Source organism: Channa argus, chromosome 6 (assembly GCF_033026475.1).
Source record: "Channa argus isolate prfri chromosome 6, Channa argus male v1.0, whole genome shotgun sequence".
Classification (NCBI taxonomy): domain Eukaryota; kingdom Metazoa; phylum Chordata; class Actinopteri; order Anabantiformes; family Channidae; genus Channa; species Channa argus.
The window spans coordinates 15,568,559-15,587,778 of record NC_090202.1 but is presented as its reverse complement, the minus strand read 5'-3'; the positions used below and the strand labels follow the sequence as shown (position 1 = coordinate 15,587,778).

Genomic DNA, 19,220 nt, shown 5'->3' with positions numbered 1-19,220 from the left:
ATGGCAGCAACACATCTCAAAAAAGTGGGAACGGGGCCATTGTGTAGCATCCCCTCTTCTTTTAACCACTGAGGAGACCGGTGTTTTAGGAGAGGAATTTTGTCCCATTCTTGTCTGATGCAGGATTCAAGCTGATCAACAGTCCTGGGCTTTTGTTGCTGGATTTTTTGTTCTATGATGCTAAATGTTTTCTATTAGTGAAAGTTCAGATCCCGGAAAGAATTTAAAATTGTGATTAATCTGACCACAGAACAGTTTCCATTTTGCCTCAGACCATTTTAAATCAGATTTGTCTCAGAGAACACGACAGCATTTCTGCATCATGTCCACATATGGCTTCTTCTTTGCATGATACAGCTTTAACTTACATTTGTTGATTAGACAGTGATTTCTGGAAGTGTTCCTGAGCCCATGTAGTGATGTCCAGTAGAGAATCATTCCTGTTTATAATGCAGTGCTGCCTGAGGGCCCAAAGATCGCACGCATCCAGTTTTAAACTTCGGCCTTTTCCCCTTCTCACACAGATTTCTCCTGATTCTCTGAATCTTTTGATGATATATACTGTAGATTTTGGGATTTTCAAAGTCTTCATAACTTAATTTATTTTTTTAAATTGTTCTAAAATGTTTTTGGCACATTGTTTCGCAGATTGGTGAACCTCCGCCCACCTTTGCATTTCTGAGATGTTCTGCCTTTCTGAAATGCTCCATTTTTAATCATGTTACTGACATGTTGCCAATTAACCTAATTAGTTGTCAAATGATCTTTCATTAGTTTTTATTTGCAGCAATTACTTTTCCAGCCATTTGTTGCCCCTCTGCCAACATTTTTTAGATGTGTTGCTGCCATCAAATTCAAAATGAGCTAATATTTTTCGTGAAATGTTCTCAGTTTCAACAATCGGATAGGTTTATGTGTATTGATGAGATTTGCAAATCATTGCATTCTGTTGCATCGTCCCAACTTTTTTTGAATTGGAGTTGTACTTAAAGCTGCACTGATCAAAAAATATCATTTAACGGTTGATCAAATGACAAATGCATGTTATGTGAAAATGGTTGCATGTAGTGACAAACCCAGAGAGAATTAATACAAGGCTGCGCTGTTCGCCAAAATTAACATTTTCCTGCTCATCCATCACTTTGCAGCCCACACCCTTTAATGGTTTGGTTCAGTCTTTTCAGGCAAAAACACCTGAAAGCCCCTTGCCTGACACTTTTCCACCAACAAACAGCAGACGGAATCAGTGTCGAGCTGGTATACATCCAGTGGATAATTGGTATTAAAAGCAGAACTAAAAGTAAATATTGGCTTCACATTCATCAAGTGGACATAAATCACAACAGAAAATTAGTTGTAATGTTTCATTGGTTGAGCTAAAATTTTACATTGAAAGGTTCAGTGAGACAGGCTGAATGAAAAGTAGCAAGGTCTTTGTTTCTTTATTACAATGGCAGCTACGAAGGCATGTCGAGCTCAATGGCTTTTCAGTGCAGGTTAAGGACTGTGTAAGGAAGTCTATCACAGTTTAAAAAAAAGTAGCTGGAAAGAAATTGTAGCAGTGAATCTAGCCGTAGATTACCAGGTAATTTGAATAATTAGAGATAAATATATGGCATGTCAATCTGAGAAATCCTACTAACCATGTAGCTGGCCATGGGGAAGTGGCCCAGACTGCAGTAATTACATCGGTAGTACATGTAATCCTTAACCTTTGCTCTGTAAGTATTAATGAAGCCTTTCTTTCATTAAAGATATTTGATGTCTCTTTCTCATCAGATGCAGTCAACTTTTTTCTGCAGCTCTCGCTTTCTTTCTTGCAGTCGAGCCAATAAAAAGTCATCATTCATTAATCCTCTTTGTTTTATTGGTTTCAGCAAAGAAGAACGTTGCATACTTGGATTCACTTGAATACAACACTGGAGTTATTTTACTGGGGTTTTATGGCTATAGAGTAGACAGCTACGAGATGAAATACAAGATAGCTGAAATACTTTTCATTATCAAAGCTGTTGCATCCATCTTACTAATTACATTCATAAAAAACGTTACAAACTGCATTACAAAGAGCATTAAAGTTGTTCTGAAGGTCGTTTTTACAACAGTGTGAAATATTGATCTGTTACTCTGCCCAGTCCATATATTTGCCAAGGTTAAATGGATGTTATTGTTCTGTAATGTCCTCTGGTCTACCCAGGTGTTGCACCTGCAGAGTTCAGGTCAGTATCTGACTGTGAGTAAAAGAGGAACGGTGGGGCTGCGGAATGGGGAGGACATGTCCCTTCTTCACACACAGCGACTACAAAACAGCACCGTCACACTCAAAGACCTGTGGGTCACAGACGTAGTGCTGCTGCACAAGATACACAAGGTGATCATAATTAATAATAATTTTTAGGATTTTGTTGTTTATGAGCATGGTAGCATGGTTTAGGGAAAGATATTTTACACAAGTGATAAATTATTGATCAATAGATGCATATAATAACTTTACAGACATACAACTGTTGTATAATAATCATTCAGTTTAGGTAATGTGTCTACAGCTGATGCGTTATTGATCAATAATTTTAATTATCATTATTTAAACCTTTAAACAGATCACACACGATTTTTCAGTTGTACGTGAATTCATGAGGGCATTCAAATTATTATTGTATCTCTTTTAATGGGTTTCATTGCCATCTATCTACATGTTCCACCCATCTGCCCTGCTTTTTCCAGATCGCCGTGTCATTTACAAGTAAAGAGTTGTGTTTCTATGACACACTGTCTGAACAGGACTTCAGTTGCAAGTATAAACTCCAGGTAACTACAGCTTTAATCATCCTCTGAAAGAAAAGAAATACTGTGTATATATGCTATAAGCATCCCCTTACTTTGAGGAGGCAAAAACTGTAACAAAAAGTTGTTGTTTTTTTTGTCATCAACATAATATTCATTGCACATTTAGTTAATACAAATGTTCCTTCATCAGAAATAAAACCAAAGGTAATGTTTAATTAATTTATCACTTTTGCTCTGATATAATTTTCAGTATTTAACTTCTACAGTAACATTTTTGTTGCTTCTGCTAATAGAGAAACACTCATACTTGCTGAATTTGCATTACTAACACCTAACACCAGGTTTAGGGTTAAGGTTCCATCCCCTTATATGACATTTCACTGTGTGTGTGTGTGTGTGTGTGTGTGTGTGTGTGTGTGTGCGCGCGCACGCGCACATGCACATTATATCCTCTCTTCCTAAGGGTTTGAAGTTTACTCCTTGGTGTCTAGACTACTGGGAGAATCCCTCTCACCCAGACCAGGCAATCCTCACCATAGGAGACATCGGAGGACAGGTGACAGTAAAAAAAAAAGAAAGAAAAAGAATACATTGAAAGAAGAAGAAAAGAAGCTGCCTATCAGTGCCATTGATCAGCTGTATGCCCTGTGTTGGTGTCTTATTCCAGGTCAGTGCTTTATATTTTAACTCAGCCCAGATTTCTCTGTTTGAGAGATTTGGTCTGAGGACAGACTCAGATTCAGCAGACATTATCCTGTGGGATGAGCTGGTCGAAGGAAAACATCGCGTCTGTCAAACTGTGACACACCGAGCACATGCACCTGCTTGGGTTAGAAAAGGTATGAAAGAAGACATTACTATTTCACATGAAGGGGCATCAGAAAGAAGCTACAATAGTAGATGATGTAACAACATCAAAAAATAGCAAAACGTTTTCAAAATCACCAAATTACTACAGATTTATGTTGACCAATGGACCCAACATCCTGCTGGTTTAAAAAAACATATTACTTTTTCTGTGTGTCAGAGACATCACACACCCAGACTCGTGTTCACTGTGACACCTGTGATAAGAGCTATGGTCTGCGCTTGGTTGCTCAATTTTTCAGTATCGCTACAGTAACAGCTTATGCAACACTTTGAAAATGCTTGGGTGTGTCTCTGGGACTGACACACACACACACTGTGAGTCCTGAGTCATCCACTTTATAGTCTTGCATACCTAGTCTTTTGACAGTTGTTAGAATGTCACAGGTTTGAGACTTTCCTCTTCAGCTCGGCGTGGGTAACAAAGAGGTTTCTTAGTTGTGTCTCGATTGCATCATTCGGATAGAGTCCTCTGAAGAGTCACTGGGCTGTTTGATAATGAATCAGCAGCAGCGGCGCTCTGAGACCGGCTTGGCTGTAAGGGGAGATCCTGATAAATGGGGAAAAGAAGAATAAAGTACATATAAATAAGACAACAGAGGGAAATGAAATGGGGGAAATAGAGGAGACAATGCCAAAGCATTCAAAGAGCTTGTTAATTGAAATTTCACAGGCTGTGTGTGTGAAAGCATTTGAGACAGCGCTCGTGTCATGTCTTGAGAGTGTGAGATGGAAAAAGGGCAAAGTGACTGTGTGCATTTGTATGTGCATTTGTGTGTGTGTGTAATAGTGTGTTTGCATACCTCTGGGGTGCTGGCGCTCTTCTTTTGAAGTTGCCCACCCTGCAGTATGAGTGGGCTGTGTACTATTAGACATGGCTGGTTATCCAGACCTCCAAACCTTCAGGCTCATGTGCCGAGAGAGAGAGAGAGGAGGGGGGAGGGAGGTGAAACATAGTAGGAAATTGAGAGGAAATTAGGAGGAAATTGGAATGGACGTAGACCCATAAAGAAAAGAAGATCTGTAGGAAGTGTGTTTGTGTGTCTGTGAGTAGAAATAAGCATTAAAATATTTGCATAATATTTTGATTAAAGAAATGAAAAGAATACAAACTACAAATTAGTGTGTAGATACCATAAAATCCACAAAATCTACAGCAATCTGTTGCATAACAAAAGAGGCTTGTTTTGATGTGGATATACAGTGATTTCTGTTTTTCCCCTTTAAATGCTTTAAACTCACAGCTACAGTATAAAAGTGTGCGTTAATGGCTAGAGCAGATGTTATGTATTTAGATTTGCATCACAAATAGTTTGATTAATGGTTCCGTGCGTGTGTGTGTGTGAGAGAGAGAGAGAAGGGCTCATTAATCAATGATGAGTCATTCGACGCTGTCTGAAAACCCACTGATCTTTTAATTCACTGAGTGGAGAAAAGATGTGATGTATGAAATGTAATCAGACGTAATTATTTGCCCTAGCTCTGCGGCCGATCTTTGACCTACGACTGTCACATGCCATCTCACAGCCCACAGTTATTTTTTTCAGCATTTGAAAGCTTAGCTGCCTCCTAATAGAGATGTGTGGCATCCAATTTAGCTGTTCTCAATCAGACTGTTAATTGAGATAGATGATGATGCAAGATCCATTACATTTTCTGTAATATCAGCAAGCAAATCAATGTTGCCTAATTCTATGCTGTGCTGAGCGCCTCTGGAATGGTGGGTCTACTACAGCATGGCTGTGGACAGCGCCCATTTAGGACAGAGGAATTTCAGAGAGTGAATGAAGCACTTTGGCATCAGCAGAAGGAAATATCTAATTTAAAGAAATGAAAAAAACGAATGGTATGTCGTCATCAAAATATGCTGCTTGTTTTATATTGCATCTTTTTCAGTTAAAACTAATATATCCCTTCTACTGGTAACGTCTGGTGTATTATCACTCCAATAGGGGCTGCTTGGAAGCCACTGGTTCTCATTTATTACTTATTTCTTCTCTGAAAATGAGTTAAACATTTAGATCAAATCAGCACAGATAGACTGTAAATTAAGCCTCTGTTATATTGAGACATTCTCTCCACATTTTATATTCCACAACTGGCTGACTATATGGATATTTCTCTAAAACATAAAGGTTTTCACAGGGTGAGACAAAACAGTAAGACAATGTACGGTGAGCTTTGATTTCAGAGGTTACAAGTTGGTTGCAGTTTATTGTGAAATATAGACTTTGCATGAAACCAGCTGTCGAGCTGTTGAACAAGTGCCTGGTGCAGATGCATTACAAACAAAACATTTACAATTTAAATGTGCAGCAGAGTGAACATAAAAGTGCAAAAACAAAAAACAACAGAAACCAGAGATGAACAGTTAATTAGTCTAATTGTCTCTTTGTATGTTGCGTTCCAAACATTCACTTTCAAATTGACTTGACATCACGAGCAGTCTGGTTTCTTCTCTTTGTTATTCAGTCTTTTCTAATTAAAGCTAATTACAGAAACTCTTACCCCCAGTTTACCGTGGCTTTGTGACTCTTTCCTGCTTCCTGCAGTACGTTACTTGGCCTCACTGGAGGCCTTTGTGTCGTGTAGCACCAGACCACAGAGCAGCATGGTGATTGGCTGGAGGGAGAAGGAAAGCAAAAGTCTGCGAGTCACATCTTTTTTTACAAAGAGGGGAGTGTGGGATATGGACCACCATCATGGACTCAATGTGATAGGTGAGGAGACATTTGTCCTGTGTGTGCCCTGTGTGTATTTAATGGATATTGTACTGTTTTGCATTATAACACTTTCCAATGCCTCACTGGCCAACAATGAAAAGCTTGTAGGGAACTAAAGGCAATATGATATCCTTTAATTAAGTAAAATGCCTCTGCTAATCTGTGATTGGTTGTAGCCACAGCAGGCGTGGATCATCAGGTCTTGCTGTGGAACCCTTATGTGACCTCAGAGCCAGTGTGTGCACTCAGTGGGCACACAAGCCCTGTCATTGCTGTTCGCTTCATGCAGACCAAGCAACAGCTGCTCAGCTACTCCAAAGATAAGGTAGGAGTGTGCGTCTCTGTGTGCAGAACTCTACCAGAAAAGATGACGTTACACATAACGAGCCCCATCATTGTTGTATTAGTTGTGATACCTTGCTATAATTCCTTCAGACATGTTGGTGATTGGCAGCCTTTTCCACACTGTTGCCATTGTGGTGTTTCTCAACAATAAACCGAACTTCCTTTAAACCCTGCTTTCCAATGCAAAGAGGCTTTTGTTGCTTGTGCTTCTTTTCCTCTCCCTGTTGTAAAACTGTGCATGTTTGCTTTCTCTTTAGCTTTTCTGAGGAGAATGAATATTTTAAAGTGATTTATGTCCCATCTGCCTTCTGCCCAAACACCATCTGCTATCACAAGAAACTCTAAAGCTTTACCTTAGTTTCCTCTTGGAGACTCCATGAAACAGCAACTGTCATCTTGTTTTCTGCTGGAAAGATTTTTTTTGTGAATTCTGGCAAAGTGGCACTTACTTGAAGTGCAGAGGCTACTGAAGTAACCTTTCTTCTTAAATACGATCACATTTGTTTTGTAATTACAACAATCCCTTGTGGTAAGTTTGATAAGTTTTATTTTTTTCTGTGTATGTGGTGATTCATTTAGCCTCTACCCCTACAAACACCTACAAAACCCATGTCTTTTATTGTGTGAAGGTGCTGTGTCTGTGGGATGTAGCAAACCGTTGGAGTGTTCACCGCCTGGGAAGTGTCTTCCCAAAGATGCAGGAAGACACGCACACCGTCATGTTCTTCAATGAGGAGAAACGACACCTCTTACTCTCCATCAATAGCCTGCTTCTGCTGCTGGAGACGAGGGAGGAGAAGAGGATTAGCAGCCACGAACATCCTGTTACGTGTGTGCTGTATAACAGTTTGTTCAGACAGGTATGCTGTTAAAATGGTCCTCTGTGGCCTTTCTTATAATAATAGGCAGAAGTACAGTGGAGATGTGGCTTAACCTGTTAGCAGCCATATTGGTAAATGTTGTCACTTAGCAGAAAAAGTTATAGTTGCGCAAGATCTGAAAGTTCATTTTTGATCATGGCAACAGAACTTAAAAAACAACTTTAAGGTGAGTGTTGTAGCTCTTCTGCAACACTCAATCACACCACATGCCTAGTACTACAAGGTAACGTTTACCTAGTTGTCAGTTGAACTCCAAATATTGAAAATCTAATTTACTTTTTATTTTCTCTGAGCACTTAAAAGGGCTTTTTATTATTTTGCACATATCTGCTGATGGAGATCATGCTACTTCCATGTCATAATTTTGTCAGGTTGCATGTTTTGTTTCCTTTGCCCCACGCAGTGACAGACGTCTACAGCTAACTTTAGTTTCCCCATTTAGTGGAGGTAGGCTACACAATGTAAAGATGAGCTAATGATTTCAACCTGGGCATCTCTTATTAAAAAAAAAAAACTCTTACTATTTCTTTTTTCTCTTCCTGCTACTTGACAGCAGCATTAGAAGCATAGTTTTGTCTGTGGTGGCTTAGCATTAAAATAAAGTGAAATGAAGCATGACAAATGGTTTGGCTATGTGAAAGTCATTAAAAGAATACATCAGGGGAACCTGCCTCTCTCACAGCACAAAATAGATCCAACTCTTTCTGATTAATATCCCCTCTCCAGGTAGTCAGCAGCGACTCTGCATCCTCTGTGATCTGCTGGCTGGCTGAGACAGGCCAGAAGGTCAAGCAGTTCCGCGGTTGCCATGGCAAGGCCGAGATCTCCACCATGGCCCTGGATGGTACGCAGACGCGGCTGTTTACCGCAGGCACTGATGGAGAGGTTAAAGTAGGTGCACAGACATTTAGAAAAACACTGCTTCAGTTATGAAACATACGGCTGCAGGTCAGATGTTGTAGAGATGCAAACGTTTTTCGATATGATGTGAAAAAGAAAATTAAATGAGAGACATTTACAGTAAAATATATTTTTTGCACTGTGCACAGTAGATACATTTAACATAGGTCTTAATTTATAGTTCATCTTAATATTTAATTTGTTAATGTATTGGATAACCTCAACATTACTCTAAATCTACCTTAAAACATTGGCCAAAAGAATCAGAGGATGTATAGAGACAGCATCACGTACTTGATGCCTAACAATAAAACAGTTCAGTTTAATTTTGCCTGGTTGCTATTCAGAAGCTGTTCAAACAGAGTCTGAGTTCCTGTTTTTTGTTTTTAACAACATGCTTGCGTGTGTGTTTTGTTATGCATGTTGAAACCCTGCATAATAAGGGCTTGTTCGTGCTTTTGTGTATTAGAAAAAAAATAGTTGAAGCCCTCTTTGGATGCATCCTCTCTATTTATGTGTGTGGACATGCGAGTATGGTTTTTATTTTTCTGGTTTGGGTTTTACATTTTGTTGGTATTTTTAAATCTGCAGCACTTTGTGATGACAATGTGCACTCCATATTCAAGCACTGGATAATGACTACAAGTTTAAAGCAATTGTTCTTAACTGATAAATAATATAATTATGCATATTATAATCAATATAATCAAGAACATTACCTCTCTGACTCCATGAAGCCACGTGAGCATGCAGCTTTGTGCATGCTGTGCATGTGCAAGCTGCGTCTGGTAACTGCCTAAGTAACCATCCTCAACAAAAGGCTCCCCTATGGGTCAATTAATAACAAGTGGCATAATATCCAATTTTCATCAACATTAAACCCATGGTGTAACAGTTAGGGCCATTCAAATTTTGAAATTTTGACCTTTTAATTACAGCGTTCCCATTGGGCCAATCAGTGTTTTTGTTAAATGCCAGAATACAGATCCAACCTGGGTCATCATGCAAAATTGGACTGATGGTGCAAGATGTTTCCCGAATTGTCATGATTGGCAAATGTAGGTTAGTAGCTCAACTGCTCAACAGGGACCATTCACAATATTTAAATTACTCACCACTAAATGCAAAAAAACAGCACCCCTTGTTAATACAAGAGATGCAGAATATACTTTCTCTGTTACTTCTTTTTCTTTATAAGAACACAAATCCACAAACAGTGAAATCTTGCAGCAAAAAAACACTTGCTAAATGTCCTGAAAAACATGAAGGATACATGTTGGCTGTTTTTGGTTGGCATTTGGCTGTGTTGTTTCTTTTTTTGCAGGTATGGAACTTTAATGGCCACTGCCTTCACAGAATGAATGCTGGTCTGGGTCGGGCTGTGGACATCTCACAGGTCCTCCTGCTAAAGAGGAGCATCCTAGTGATGGGCTGGGAAAGGTATTGTAGTTTGAAGTATTTAGGCATGATTATTATTATTTTTTGCTTACAAATTGTACTTACTCATTGCATATAACACAAAATAATACAGTACCGAAACACTGCAGTAACATTCTCATATGTTATGTTTGTTTGCAAGCTAGGTATTAGAGACTGCACCTATCAAAGAATCAGAATGTGTGTGTGTGTGTGTGTGTGTGTGTGCATGCACTCTCTTCTAGCTGTCCTCTTCTGCTCCCTCTGCCTGCCGGCTACTGAGAACCAACCAGACATCTGGACTCTAATGAGTCAAAACGCTCCAGGGTGCTCCCGTTCACTTTAGTATCACTACCTCGTGTATGTGTGTGCTTCTCTGTGAACCCACATCACATCTACTCTTCATCATCATCGCCATAATAATCATTTTACACCCAGTGAGCTCAACTCAGCAGTGGGCTGTCATCAAGTTATGACTCTCCCTATCTCTGTCTTTCTCTTATTTACAAACACGCACACGCACACACATAGGCACACACACACCACAAAGACACGCTTTCTTGCACTCCAGGGTGTCATGGTGGTAAAGAGAACATAGACGACAGATCAGCAGCAGTAAAAGAAAATACTGCCACGATGACTCTCATCACTCATATAATTTCCTGTTCTTTTCTCACCCAGCTTGACCTTCGTTTAATTAATCTAGTGGTGTGTCCCACGGCATCTAATTCAGTCCCATTGTCTTTTGCTCCTAATGCCATGTCATGCAGGTTGAACTATCCACATCCCACTAATAGATGTGTCGCTCACAGTGTTTATTTTTTGTTTCATGTACTATACGCGACTTATACTACAAAAAAGCAATTGAAGTGTTGTGATTACAGAACAAAACAATATAGAAGTCAAAATAGTTGAAGGTGTGCTACAATTGCTATGGAGGTGATGAATATAAAAGTATTTTGAATGAATGATGTTCTTTTAACCACTATAACAGTGGTTAGCCTCCATGTTTATTACAGACTGATTTGATGCATAACAGGCATAAATCAAAATTTGAATCTGTTTCAAGCATGAGAGGAATCATGATAAAATACAGTGTCTGCTGATAAAAATCTTTCCCATTTAGAATCAGTTTAAATGTGTGAAAATGCTTTTTTTTAAAGTAATTTATCCAGATTTATATTAAAATCTTCTTCTTTTCCTTTCGGCTGCTCCCTTTCAGGGGTCGCCACAGCGAATCATGTGCCTCCATCTAACTCTATCCTGTGCATCCTCTTCACTCACACCAACTAACTTCATGTCCTCCCTCACTACATCCATAAATCTCCTCTTTGGTCTTCCTCTAGACCTCCTGCCTGGCAGCTCCAACCTCAGCATCCTTCTACCGATATATTCACAGTTTCTCCTCTGAACATGTCCAAACCACCTCAATCTGGCCTCTCTGACTTTATCTCCAAAACATCTAACATGAGCTGTCCCTCTGATGTACTCATTCCTGATCCTGTCCATCCTCGTCATTCCCAAAGAGAACCTCAACATCTTAAGCTCTGCTACCTCCAGCTCTGCCTCCTGTCTTTTCTTCAGTGCAACAGTCTCTAAGCCGAACAACATTGCTGGTCTCACCACCGTCTTGAACACCTTTCCTTTCATTTTCGCTGATACTCTTTTATCACACAACACACCTGACACTTTTCTCCACCCGTTCCAACCTGCCTGCACTCGCCTCTTCACCTCTTTTCCACACTTACCGTTGCTCTGAACCGTTGACCCTAAGTACTTAAAGTCCTGCACCTTCTTCACCTCTGCTCCCTGTAACCTCACCATTTCACCTGGGTCCCTCTCATTGACGCACATGTATTCTGTCTTGCTGCGGCTAAGCTTCATTCCTCTGTTTTCCAGAGCAGACCTCCACCTCTCTAGATTTTCCTCCACCTGCTCCCTGCTCTCACTACAAATAACAATGTCATCTGCAAACATCATAGTCCAGGGAGATTCTTGTCTAACCTCATCTGTCAGTCTGTCCATCACCAGAGCAAACAAGAAGGGGCTCAAAGCCGATCCTTGATGCAGACCCACCTCCACCTTGAACTCCTCTGTCACACCTACAGCACACCTCACCACTGTCTTACAGCTCTCATACATGTCCTGCACCACTCTAACATACTTCTCTGCCACTCCAGACGTCCTCATACAATACCACAGCTCCTCTCTCGGCACCCTGTCATACGCTTTTTCTAAATCTACGAAGACACAATGCAACTCCCTATGACCCTCTCTGTACTTCTCCATCAGCGTCCTCAAAGCAAATACTGCATCTGTTGTACTCTTTCTAGGCATGAAACCATATTGCTGCTCACAAATGTTCACCTCTGCCCTTAGCCGAGCTTCCACTACTCTTTCCCACAACTTCATTGTGTGACTCATCAGCTTTATTCCTCTGTAGTTGCCACAGCTCTGCACATCTCCCTTGTTCTTAAAAATTGGTACCAGTACACTTTTCCTCCAGTCCTCTGGCATCCTCTCACTCTCCAAGATCTTGTTAAACAAACTAGTCAAAAACTCTACTGCCACCTCTCCTAGACACTTCCATACCTCCACAGGTATGTCATCAGGACCAACTGCCTTTCCTCTCTTCATCCTCTTCAATGTCCTCCTCACTTCACTCTTACTAATCTTTGCTACTTCCTGCTCCACACCAGTCACCTCTTCTACTCTTCGTTCCCTTTCATTTTCCTCGTTCATCAACTCTTCAAAGTACTCCTTCCATCTTCCCATCACACTCCTGGCACCTGTCAATACATTTCCATCCTTATCTTTAATCACCCTAACCTGCTGCACATCCTTCCCATCTCTATCTCTTTGTCTGGCCAACCTGTACATATCCACCTCTCCCTCTTTAGTGTCCAACCTAGCATACAAGTCCTCATATGCTCTTTGTTTGGCCTTTGCCACCTCTATCTTCACCTTACGCTGTATCTCCCTGTACTCCTGTCTACTCTCTTCAGTCCTCTCAGTGTCCCACTTCTTCTTAGCTAACCTCTTTCTCTGTATACACTCCTGAACTTCCTCGTTCCACCACCAAGTCTCCTTGTCCGCTTTCCTCTTTCCAGATGACACACCGAGTACCCTCCTACCTGTCTCCCTGATCAAATTAGCTGTAGTAGTCCAGTCATCTGGAAGCACCTCCAAACCACCCAGAGTCTGTCTCAGCTCCTCCCTGAAAACTAAACGACATTCTTCCTTTTTCAACTTCCACCACTTTGTCCTCTGCTCTGCCTTAGTCCTCCTTATCTTCCTCACCACCAGCATCATTTTACACACCACCATCCTGTGTTGTCTGGCTACACTCTCCCCTACCAATGCTTTACAGTCACTGATCTCTTTCAGATTACAACGTCTACACAAGATGTAGTCTACCTGAGTGCTTCTCCCTCCGCTCTTGTACGTCACCATATGTTCCTGCCTCTTCTGAAAGAAAGTGTTTACTACAGCCATTTCCATCCTCTTTGCAAAGTCAACCACCATCTGACCTTCTGCGTTCCTGTCCTGAACACCAAACCTGCCCATAACAGTCTCATCACCTCTGTTCCCTTCACCTACATGCCCATTGAAATCTGCACCAATGACAACTCTCTCACCTCTGGGGATGCTCTGCATCACTTCATCTAACTCACTCCAGAATTTCTCCTTCTCTTCTAACTCACATCCTACCTGTGGGGCATAACCACTCACAACATTGAACATCACCCCTTCAACTTCCAGCTTCAGACTCATCAACCTGTCTGATACTCTTTTCACCTCTAAAACATTCCTCACAAAATCCTCTTTCAATATAACTCCTACTCCATTTCTCTTCCTATCTGACCCATGGTAAAACAACTTGAACCCTGCTCCTAAGCTTCTAGCCTTGCTACCTTTCCACCTGGTCTCCTGGACACACAGTATGTCCACCTTCCTTCTCTGCATCATGTCGATCAACTCCCTAGCCTTCCCTGTCATAGTACCAACATTCAAAGTCCCTACTGTCAGTCCTACATTCTTAGCTTTCCTCTTCTCTCTCTGCCTACGAACACACCTTCCTCCTCTTCTTCTTCGTCTTCGACCAACAGTAGTCCAATTTCCACCGGTACCCTGTAGGTCAACAGCACCGGTGGCGGTCGTTGTTAACCCGGGCCCCGACCGATCCGGTATGGAAGTCTTTGTCACGATTCGCATGTTTGATTTGGCATGTGTTTTACGTCGGATGCCCTTCCTGCCACAACCCTCTGCATTTATCCAGACTTGGGACTGGCACAAGAAGACACTGGCTTGTGCCCCCTTGCGGTTGCATTCCAGATTTATATTAAAATGTTCTTCTTTAATCTGTTACTGCTACTGCTTCTGGTGTTACTACAGTAAAGATGATGATGATAGTAGTAATGATAATGATAAAAGTAAGTGAGTTATTTAACACGGTCATTACAGTGATAGTCTAGTTGCACATCAAATTCCAAAAAAGGTCTGTATATGTGTGACAAATTTTTCCACTTTTTACTTACCTCTGTGTCTCTTTGTGTTTCTCTGTCTCCAGGATTGTAACTGTTTTCCGCCTGCACTCCTTCTCACAGTCCTTTGTTGAACCCTCTGAGTGGAAAGGAGGTGCTCAACATCGTGGTGATGTGCTCTGTGCTGCGTTCCAGCCTCCACAGACTCTGGTCACAGGTGGGTGTGTACACATGTTAGACACTTCTGAACCAGGGAAAATCACATTCAGCTAAATCTATAGTTCTTTAAAAGCAATGTGACAAGAATTTTTTGAAGCTAGAGAAAACACACGTACTTTAAGTAATGTCAAAAATGAGAGAGTTGAAACTCAGATCACTATTTGATTGGCTGCATGATAACTGTGCTCCATAATTAAGCTCCATAATTTTGTGACCGCACATTCATCCCCATCAAACAGTGAGATATGATCAGTGGATGTGCTTAGCTCAGAGGTGATGTTGGTGCATAATTAGTAGGGTACACATAATGTGAGTGAAAGCCATAACCCTGCTATGAAAACAAATACTTTTGTAACACATCCTAAAAAATTGGCACTCTATATTTTGGTTCTGTTTATGTTCATATTTTAAAATCTGGAGTATTCAATAGGCAATTAAATAGTTGAGAATTACATCCACAGAACATAATAATTTGTCATAAACTCTAAGAATTTTTGTCATGATGGAGCAAACCTTCAATAAGCCTGCGCTTGTTGCTTTTACAGCAGCTCCTAATTTTAATTCATTAATTTTATCCCCCAGTCTATGTTCAAAAATCATTAACAGTCAAATGTGATAATTTAGTTTTTATTCATCTAACAGTAAAGAAACATATTGATAAATCAGTATCATGTTCCGAGTTTTAAATCTTTGAAACTCATCTGAGTTTCAAAAGTATATAATATAATGTATTATGTGTATTAGGTCAACTTACCTCTGCAAAGAAAATTACTTTTGTAAAAGAAAAAGAAAAGTGCCTGGTTTCAGTTAACTGCTGATTTAAATAAATGAAGTACTCATGCTCCAGATGTCTCTCTCTGCTGGAAATATCTGTGTTTTTATTTGACCATGATCCAATGGGGAAACTTGCATTTAGAAATGTTTGCATAATTCTTAAACATCAAACTTGGTCCACCCTGCTTACAGCACATGCCATCCAATGTCCACCAGTCGATTCTAGCTGGAGACTTAAGTTGCATGTTGTACCCTCACTCTCTATCTTCTCATGTCTGTCTCTCTTTAACACAGTGTTTTTTTTTTTTTTGTCCTTTCGGCTTATTCCGTGAGTTCAGGGTCTCCACAGCAGATCATTTTGTCCGCATGTTGATTTGGCACAATTTTTACGCTCGATGCCCTTCCTGAAGCAATCCTCCCCAATTTCTTGGGGGGAATTCCTTGGACCGGCACTGCAAAGCTGGGGAGGGGGAATGGGCTGTTAGGGGTTCCGTGTCTTGCCCAGGGACACTTCAACGTATAGCCGGGGCCGGGGATCGAACCACTCACCCTGTGGTCTGTGGACGACTGCCTTTACAGGCAGCTACAGCCGCCCCTTTTAACACAGTCTACTGTAATAAAAGCAAAAGGCCCAAGAGCAATATTAAAATATTAGATGTAATATAAAAGTTATAAAAGTTGTCTTCCCCTCTGCTCTGGCAGTCCAAATGGTGGTCAAGTGCTTTATTTTTTAAAACTATGTGTGGTCCCACGCATCGGGACAAAAACCAGGAGTTAAATCCAAGTGGACCACAATGATAATATATTGTGAGAAGGAACAGATCAGGAAAATGCTATAAAATTAGCATTGGCCTCAATAATTGTGATACCCTATGTTTGGAACCACCAGCTGTTTAGAGTTTCTCCTTTGGCCAAACTAAGTGGGCAACAAGGACCTTGGTTGCAGAGGACATCACTGATGGAGACTATTTGTGGTAAAGTGGCCAGACAGAAGCCACTCTAAGTGAAATGATTATGACAGCATGAGAAAAAACAATTTTCTGGCCTGATGACACAAAATTAAACTCTTTGGGCAGAACTCCAAGCACTAAGTCTGGCTGAAGGAGGGATACAGCCTTATACAGATAAGTCCTTGGGCATTGGTTTTTCTTTCAGCACAACAATTACCTAACACAAACAGCAAAGACAACACTTAAGTGGCTTCAGGACAAGTCTCTGACTGTCCTTAAGCAGCCCATCCAAAGCCTAGAGTTAAACCCTATTTAATCTGTGGAGAGACCAGATGGAAGTTCAAAGATGCTTCTATCCAAAATCTGGAGATGTGTCAGGAAGTATGGGATGAACTAATCCAATCCAGATACAGTAAGAGGAGTTTGTAGAGCCCAACTGGGTGTTCACATATGGATGTGATGTATTTGCCTGTAGCAGGCCTCTGGTGAAGCTGCAGTTCTGTCAGTGCGTTGTCTTCAATAGGGCAGTAGCCTCATCCACCACCGCTAGACACCAATAATAATGGTAAATTGTGAAAGTTGTTTTTATTTGATTACATCTCATTCAGTAAACCACAACAATCACCTTTTACGTCTTTTACTTAACTAAATTATTCAACATCGGCTTGTAAACTAACTTTCTGCTATTCACTTGAATCAACATGGTCATGATAACCAATGTTACATATTCTAAACACACAGCATTAACAATCTAGAAGCCAATGGAATCTGTTTTTTTTCTCTGTTGAATTTATAATTTCTCTATGTTGCATAGTCAACTGACTGCTTTAGTTTAAACTGGAATTAAAATGTTCCAGATTGGACCTCACTCGGCTGTAGCTGAACTGCATCAAAGCATTTTCTCAACATTCTGCTGTGGTGGTGCTGAGCTCGGTTGCATCGGAAGCACACAGCAGGTGGTACTCAGCAGCCAGCGTCACTGGCTTTCCAATGACGGTAAATAGCCAGCTGCAAATGCCCCAGACTTTGGTGGCTGTATGTGTGAATGCCCGGTTCTGCAAAGTACCAAATTTAATTTTGTGAGTTCTATGTTATTTTCTTGAATCTACAGCATAATAATACACATTTCATAATTTGCAATCAACAGTACAACTGTGCTTTTGTGTGGGTCTGTACAGCCATGTTCACCTATAGATGAGTACAGTTAATAGTACAATTAATATTCTGCGAACACTGTGAAATGCCACAAGGTTGCCTTCACTTGCAAGCAACCTTGAAACTTTCCACAGAAAGTGGACAATGATTTAGTCCAACAAATGTACTTTTGTTACGATATGTTAACTGTAGCTGATTGGACCTGCAGGAATGAGGGTTTTATGACGGAAATCAATTACTACTACACTACTACTGTGGTAGCATTGTTGTACAAAACATTTGAAAAGTATCCAAAAATACCATCAAATTGATAAGACAACACATTGATTCAGTGGTATGAAATAGAAATGGCTCAGATTCCTAAAATCAGCAAGACAATGCTAAACCAAATACTGCATGCGTCACAACAGCATGGCTTCACAGGAAAAGAGTTCGGGTGCTGAACTGTCCTGCCTGCCATCCAGACTTTTCACCAACAGAAAACATTAGGCATCATAAAACAATAAAATCCAGCAACAAAAGCTTTGGTCTGTTGAGCATCTACAATCCTGCATCAGGCAAAAATGGGACAACATTCTTTTCCTAAAACTCCAGCAACTGGTTTCCTCACTTCCCAGATTTTACAATTGTTAATCATCTTCTCCCAACTTTTTTGAGATGTGTTGCTGCCATTAAATTCAAAATGAGCTAATATTTTCCATGAAATAACAAAATGTCTCAGTTTCAACATCTGATATCTTGTTTAAGCTCTATTGTGAACAAAATATGAGATTTGCTAATCATTGCATTCAGGTTTTATTTACGTTTTACACATCATCACAACTTTTTTTGAATTGAGGTTGTAAAATGCAGTAACACTATAGTGCCTCTGGCTAATGGAGGAACACACGAGTTTTCTTTCTCTTCTTTGAGTTACTCTACACTATTTTCATTCTACTTCTGTGAATTTGTACAAACTTTGGAACTTGACTCCAAGTTTTATGTTTTTTTTATTGTTTTGTAAACTCTGGAAGTCAACCCTGTGGCATTTTTGATTTTATCCACGAAGCTGTCACACCGAGGAGCTCAAAACTGACAAACCATTACAAAGAAACAATTACCATATAATTATATGTATATAAAGAGACAATATCCTAACAAAAGAAAATCAGAATTACCCAGTCTGTTAAATTCTTTAGGATGTGAACACAGAATTCTTTGAAATACCAGCATTGCCCCTCAGCACTCATCACTTTCCTTAGATTTTCTCCGATTTTCTGCCCGGGGGATTAAACTGGCAATCCTCCAGTCACTGGTCCACTTTTATAACCATCAAACTACAAACACTCTGCACCCAATTTGCCTTTGCCTGGGCTCTTCAGTTTGTGAAGTTGTATGACTTTAGCTCACGTATTGAAAGTTCAGTTTTAGTTTACCAGTCTGTGTGAGCAGAGCACAGACATAAACTGCAGACTTTCACTGGCCCTCTGAGATGCATCAGCTCCAGAGATAAGTATAGAGAGAGATAAAGTGAGGGATGGTGGTAGAAAGGTAGATAAGAGTGGGTGTTCTCCAAGCTGGAGGGAGAAATGGTTTGGAAACAAATGAATGGTTGGAGCAGGAACAAAAGCACTATTCAGGAGCAACTTTCTGAACTCAGAAACTTCTTAAAGGTTGGCTTCCCAATTTCTTCTTCGCCATGTTCGGCTCCATCCACTCCGACTGCTTCCTTTTGTTTTA

General features: G+C 40.4%; 1 protein-coding gene across 3 annotated transcripts in view; it reads left to right on the top strand.

The window, feature by feature from the left end:
- LOC137129474 (cilia- and flagella-associated protein 337-like) overlaps nucleotides 1–19,220 on the top strand; it is a 33,100-nt gene that overhangs the window by 2,899 nt on the left and 10,981 nt on the right. For all 3 annotated transcript variants that reach the window (XM_067508684.1, XM_067508683.1, XM_067508682.1), the window contains 10 exons: nucleotides 2,198–2,371; nucleotides 2,725–2,808; nucleotides 3,251–3,343; nucleotides 3,455–3,626; nucleotides 6,207–6,374; nucleotides 6,554–6,702; nucleotides 7,352–7,582; nucleotides 8,330–8,494; nucleotides 9,828–9,943; nucleotides 14,490–14,620. In XM_067508684.1, the coding sequence (XP_067364785.1) occupies nucleotides 2,276–2,371; nucleotides 2,725–2,808; nucleotides 3,251–3,343; nucleotides 3,455–3,626; nucleotides 6,207–6,374; nucleotides 6,554–6,702; nucleotides 7,352–7,582; nucleotides 8,330–8,494; nucleotides 9,828–9,943; nucleotides 14,490–14,620 (1,405 nt within the window). In that variant the 5' untranslated portion in view covers nucleotides 2,198–2,275. The remainder of the gene's footprint in view (nucleotides 1–2,197; nucleotides 2,372–2,724; nucleotides 2,809–3,250; nucleotides 3,344–3,454; nucleotides 3,627–6,206; nucleotides 6,375–6,553; nucleotides 6,703–7,351; nucleotides 7,583–8,329; nucleotides 8,495–9,827; nucleotides 9,944–14,489; nucleotides 14,621–19,220) is intronic.